The sequence below is a fragment of the Solanum tuberosum genome, unplaced genomic scaffold (genome assembly GCF_000226075.1).
Source record: "Solanum tuberosum cultivar DM 1-3 516 R44 unplaced genomic scaffold, SolTub_3.0 scf00010, whole genome shotgun sequence".
Taxonomy (NCBI): domain Eukaryota; kingdom Viridiplantae; phylum Streptophyta; class Magnoliopsida; order Solanales; family Solanaceae; genus Solanum; species Solanum tuberosum.
Window position 1 is genome coordinate 2437184 of NW_006238936.1, and position 6760 is coordinate 2443943.

General features: G+C 28.7%; 1 protein-coding gene across 1 annotated transcript in view; it reads right to left on the reverse strand.

The window, feature by feature from the left end:
- Positions 1–3047, reverse strand: part of LOC102578364 (ferric reduction oxidase 2-like) — an 8210-nt gene extending 5163 nt beyond the window's left edge. The window contains exons 1-4 of the mRNA XM_006339548.2: positions 2793–3047; positions 2146–2254; positions 1874–2056; positions 386–620 (exon numbers count right to left, since the gene is read on the reverse strand). Coding sequence (XP_006339610.1) covers positions 386–620; positions 1874–2056; positions 2146–2254; positions 2793–2991 — 726 coding nt within the window. The 5' untranslated portion in view covers positions 2992–3047. The remainder of the gene's footprint in view (positions 1–385; positions 621–1873; positions 2057–2145; positions 2255–2792) is intronic.
- Positions 3048–6760: the final 3713 nt, after the last annotated feature.

The following is a 6760-nucleotide window of genomic DNA, read 5'->3' on the forward strand; positions in this document are numbered from 1 at the left end:
AAAGAGTTTAATGCACAAAATTAGGTTAGCACTTAGCATTATTAGAAAATTGCTAATTTTCAACGAATCATCATTGAAAATCTCATTTCATGTGTGTCAGGGTTTTAAAAAGAGTTCTTGGGATGTACAATGATTCATATATTAAGGTCATTTTTATTATGTAGATCGTCACTTAGGATTGTTACTGAGAAAAATCATACATTCTTGGGGCGTATACCATTCTATAAATGAGTTCATATCAGGAAAAACCTTTTTTCGCTCCGCTTAGCCTTATTACCTTTTTTTGTTCCGCTTAGCCTTATTACCCCATTTTAACACACATTTGATATTGCAATTATTGAAATAATATACTATATATTAATAAACATGGGAATGACATAATTACCTCATGTAATCTCCCAGAGACAGCCCAAAAGAGAATAAAAAGAAGACCATGAATAGTGAAAAGTGTCATAGCCATATGTCCCAACCATATATGATATTTGATGCTGCCTTCTGAAGTTAATCCCAAAAGAGGCAAAATTGAAGAGCCTCTACTCACTGGATAAAATAGAAATGTTAAACATATATTCCCCGTTAGCCCTATCACTAAAGCCAACCTATCAATTCTTGCTTGCCACCTACAGAATTTTCACCACAAAACAAAACTTCAGGGAAAAGAGTCTAGTCGATTAGGTTTGACAATCAGAAGAAATAAAACGAAATCAGGATTTAACTGAAAAATAAGTATGACTATGAATATCATGATCGATCACTATCGAAAAAGAAGAATGCTATCAATCCCTCACCAAAATTAAGACTAGAAAAAGGTGAAAGAAGAAATTCTATGCATTTTACTCTTGAGTACTCTTGACTACTCAAGTATTCATTAATATAGTAAGTGATTAAAAAAACTAAAAATTAAATTTTATACATGTTACACTTTGAGTCTTGACTACTTAAGTATTCATGAATATAATAGTGATGTTCATTCTATTATTGTCACTTTTTTCGTTCTCAAGTATTAGTCGTTTAACAGATTGAACTTGTTTCTAAATATTTGACTATTTAAGTATTCGTGAATATATATAATAGTGAAACCATCATAATTTTCATTCAATTGTTGTCACACTCTTCCGTCTCAAATATAAGTCGTTTAACAAATTGAAATTATCCCAAAATAATATTTGACTTTATAGACAAGCAAGAATAATTTAATTTACACGTTTTTTTTTTCTAAATTAAATTCATCCTTAATTCTCTAATTAGTGAAGTATTAATTAATTAAGTGGGATATTATTAATTACTACTCCCTCCGTCTCATTTTATATGTCACATTTTAACTTTGCACTTGCATTAAGAAATGGTGTAACTTTACCCTTCTATCTTTATTTAAGTTTTTTGAAACTCAAGTTTCCAATCAATGAATATGAATTAATTTATTTTGATATTAATTTAACCTATGAACATGAATCATTTACTTAGTTTTTCTAAGTTGGTCAAATGTATGTTTTCAATGTTAATAACTCACAAGGGTAAAAAAGGAACAATATGCTAATTTATGCATTGATTTAATGAAATGATGACGAGTATTATGGACCAACTATTTATAAAAAGAGATGACATATAAAATGAGAAGGAGGGAGTAGTAACTTATAAGTAGAGGATATTAGGATACCTATTTTTATTTTTTGAAAAAAATTGATCTAAAAATGAGCGCACTTTTTAAGTTTTTCAACCCCTCCCCCCCCCAAAAAAAAAAAAACTAAAAAAAATGCTTAAAACCCAAAAGCACCTAAAAATAAACTAATTCTAATTTTTTTTATATCTTTATATATATACGTGTGCAAAAATCTTAAAAGATAGATAATATAAACGAAAAGGAGAAACTTACACTTCAACTCCTTTAGTTGCTGCATAAGTAGTAATGGTACTATAGTGAAAATAGACAAATGCTGAGAAATACCAAACACATAGAATAATGAACATGGCTAGAAAAAATAGTTCTATCCATGTCACTATTCCTAATGGTTTGATGATTTTTGGCTTCTTCAATATCTTCAACCAATCTTTATTGCTGAAATTAAACAACAATAAAAATAATTAAATATATCATTAATCTACAAAAACAAAAATAAAAATAAAATATTGTTGTATATATCATACCGATATGATGAAGTGACAATATCACTTTTTTTCTTCTCTAGATGGACATAAAGACAGCCCAAAACAGCTATGAATAAGATTGGGAATGTGAAGTTCATCATAATGGGACCTGTAAAATAACCACCAAGAATCAATTTTATAATTTCTTTTATTTACCCTCATCTCAACAAGAAAAAAGAGAAACAAAAGAAAAAAACAATGAAGTCCAATTTTCATGCTAGTATTATTTTCTGTATCGTTCTAATTTTATCAGAAATTCCTAAAAACCAAGGGTGAATGTAGTTAAACACTTATGAGTTCATTCAAACTCAGTTTGTAATTGACTCGAACCTTATATACATATATATTAAAAGATCCACTAAATAAGCATAAGTCGAATCCAGTATTAAATGTGTTCTGATGAACCTTATACACATACACTACTAAAAACACACAAATTTCCCACGAATTTTTTCCAAGGGAGCTCCATCGGAAAAGTTTCTAACAAGCCAATTTTCAATTTTCCTTGAAAATTTCCATCAGAAATTCACGTGTTTTTAGTAGTATACTTCCAAACTCAAATTTATAATATTCAAATCCTGAATCCACCTCCGTCAAAATGAGGAAAGGGATGGAAAAAATGGAAGACTTAATTAAAATTAAAATACCTTGAATATCAAAGAATGTGGAATTGGTGGCAGCAACAAGAACAGGAACCCATTTTTGATAATATGTAAAAGTTGGCATAATAACCCACATCATTAAATTCCCAAGAAATATTGTAAGTGCTAAAGCTAATATTGCTCCTTGTATCATTCTAATTTTTCCATCAGAAATTGATGATGATCTCTTATTCATCACCTCCATTTTTCTTGTAACAAATTAGTTTTTGTTTAATATTAGAAATATATAGCAAATAAGTGTTTACAAGTTGTATGCTATAAATAAGCAAAATTTGTATGGGATGCTGACTTGACAAGATTATTGCACCTCTCAATGGTCTAGTGATCTTGTCTTCCTAGGGCCCCATTTTCCATATATTTTTCATTTTTTCATTTTTTTTCACCTAACTTTCAATTTTTTTTACTAAATATTTGAGTAAAAGTTATATAAATCATCAGCGTTATCAGATCACTTAAAATATATTTCACAAGTAAAATAGCTATGGTGAATGTATACATGGCATATATATCATTTTAGTTCGATTTGTATCTAACACCCTAACCAAATGCAATATATTTTTAGTTACTACTTTTGTAAATATATATTTTCTTTTAGCAATTACTAATTAAAGATTGTTTTGTTGGATTTCTTAATGACAAAATGTAGAAAGTATTAAAACACATATTTAAAAGCAAACCATTTTTTAAAAAGATCTTTTGGCTTTAGTTTTGTACCATGAATCTTGTGGTTGTTGCCTTAGATTTTCTCTCTTTTGTTTATTTTTTAATTTTATGATATTGTTGCAGCTTGGCTATGGGAGAGTAGGTATAACAGTATCATAAAAATATGTAAAAATAAAGAAATACACTATATATATATAAAAGTGAACTTGTGGCCTTATCCTGCTTTAAGAAAAAAAAAGAACACAATACAAAAAGATTGCAGGATAAAGTAAATTAGTGGTAGACAGGGGTTGTACTCCATATATAATTAATATATAGTTCTCCATAGTTTCTTCTACTATAAAATATTTTAGTAAGTTTAAGTTTTGCCGATATTTTATCCACTTCAGATTTTACTGTGTAGAATTATATTGAAATGTTATTATTGAGGTAAGGTTAATGACTTTTAAAAAGTATAGTATACCTAAAATCAACATGATTGAAATAGATTCTCAACTTATTAGTATCATCTTCACAAAAAAGAAAAAAATCAATTATTTCTTTTTTTTGCTAAACTTGTATTGATTTCACCATATAATTAATATGCTGTCATTCAAGACAATTTCCTTTCATGTGTGTTTAGGCTTATTCTATTTCTTTTTAGTACATCTTCACTTACTATGCATATTTTCACATCTATGGACCATTCTATCAAAAGGTCGATGCAAACTATGATTAAACCATCTCAATCTAAATATTCTCTCTTGATAGAGTGCATAATATTCTAATTTTTCCATAGTTGTATTTCCAAATACACTGCTTATTTTTGAATATTTGTACTTCAAAATTAGGCAACTCTAAATATAATAGTATCTATCTCTCCGGTGATATAAGATCCGTTATTGAATCAATCCTTAATTTCGTTTCTTTTTATTGTCATAAAAATGTCTAATTCGATTAGTAAGTCAATTCAATCTTCTTGACTTTATTTATATTCAGCTTCATATTTTGCTTTTTGTCCTTCAAAATGGTAGCGATATCAAATCATAATATTAAACTCGACTACCACATAACCTACCAACGTTTGAGTAGGAACACATAGTAATGAAAATCAAAGCTCCCCAAAACTACATGAATTCTATCTTTTAATATAATTCAGGTCTTACTTAAATGTATGTATGGTTGGTAATTAATAATTAATTCCTCATCAAGCATTTTCAATTTCATAATTGTACTAATTGACCTTTGTTTCAGTTGGAAGTGTCTAGAGGCCTCTACTTCTGTTGACAAGTCATTTGCCACCAAAAAAAGATTTCTAATCACTTGTCCTACCACTGAAGAGAATGTAATAAATAATAGTAATTTTCTTTAAAGTAAAAAATAATTCAAGCAAATGATTTGTACATCTTGTTATTTTTATACTCCATATAACTAGGGGAAGTTGAAAATCATTATGGTCAAAAAGGAAATTTTACTATTTCTAAACAAAACATAAAATTAGATTGTACTTCACATAAACTAATTCATTTTCTTTGTTTTTGACTCTTTACCTAATTATAATTTCTTGTTGCCATCTCATCTACATCAACCTTCCTTTGTTCATTTTCAACCTATATTCATTTGACAACTTTCAAAAACTCAAACCAACCAACCTACATACATCTCTTTTCTTTTTTTGTTAATATTTTCAACCAACTAACCATGTTAATTCATTCCTTCAATGTTAATGTCTTTATCATCACTTATGATACATGTCATATACATAATTATACATCATATATACATGATTATACACTATTCATATAATATAAATACATTAATAATAGGGAAAATTACAAGTATAAGCAAACATATACTAGTTAATTACTTAACATAGCTATAGTTTGTCTTAATTACAATTCACAACCTACTTTTAGTTATAATTACGCGGCTCAGCTTTTTAATTTTGTATAATTCGCATGTTTGTATAATTCGGAATTTGTATAATATAATTTGTATAACTTTTGTATAATTTGAAATTTGTATAATATAATTTGTATAAATTTTTACACTTCTGAAGTTTGTAATTGTATAAATTCGTTATTTCGAGTTAATACAAAAAATAACTAAATTATACAAATGTGCCCACGAATTATACAAACCTGCGAATTATACAAATCCGCAAATTATACAAACGAGGCAGCTTAAACTGTAGCTACATCCAGTAAATATGCAAACTATAGCTATGTAACATAATTAAGTTTATTATAGTGGCTATTTGCCAAAGTTTCTCATAATAATAATAAGCCTCATCCTCTTGGACTCGGGTTGGGCTATTGTGGGTAAATTACCCAAGGCGCAACCGGCTGTTAAATCATCGTCCCAATTTTTATTTAGTCGGCTGAGTAGAGTTGAATATAGAGAAAATTATAGAAATCACTATAGTTCCATAGCTAAGTAATTTTAGGAAAAATTGTTTAAATACATAAATATTTCTATCATATTTATTAATTGTTTCTATAATTTGAAATAATTATATTTTATCTCACTAATTATTAATTTTTTATTAAATTTTAAGTCATATACACCTAAATACATGTTCTTTTGCTACCCGATACACTAAAATTGAGAGAGAAGCGAGCGAGAGTAGGAGAGAGGCAAGTGAAATTTGTCTATGTATCCCAGATACATGCGAATTACACTAAATACATATATCTAGTGTGATTCGCATGTATCTTGGATACCAGATACGCAAGCGAGATATGAGAGTGACGAGTGAGATGGGAGGGAGGCGAAGGAGGCGAGCGAGATTTTTCTATGTATCACAGATATATGCAAATCCACTTGGATACAATATATCTACAACAAATTACACATAGTTTTGATCTCGTGTGCGATGTGTCTAGACACACCAATTTTTATTTTATAATATTACAATTAGCATGTATCTTAGTAATTAACTTCTAAGTTAATAATTAAATGCAACTAGCTCGCTATTTTGTTTCAATATTTATTACTCATAGAAAATATTTCGCAAGGTTTGTACCAACGAATACAACCTATATATTAATGAGGAACTTTCACATATAGCCACTCAAAAATAGCCTAATTACTCTCCATAGCTATAATTTGATAATTACAATTCGTAGCTACATGTTATAGGAAGGAGAGCGGAGAGCGAGACTGGGAGAGAGAGGAGAGAGGCGAGCGAGAAAGAGGAAAGAGTGGGAGAGAGGTGAATTGTATATGTATATCGGTTAGATAATTGTATATTATACATATGTATTTGTATATATGGAAAGCGAGATTGGGAGAGGGAGGAGAGAGACGAG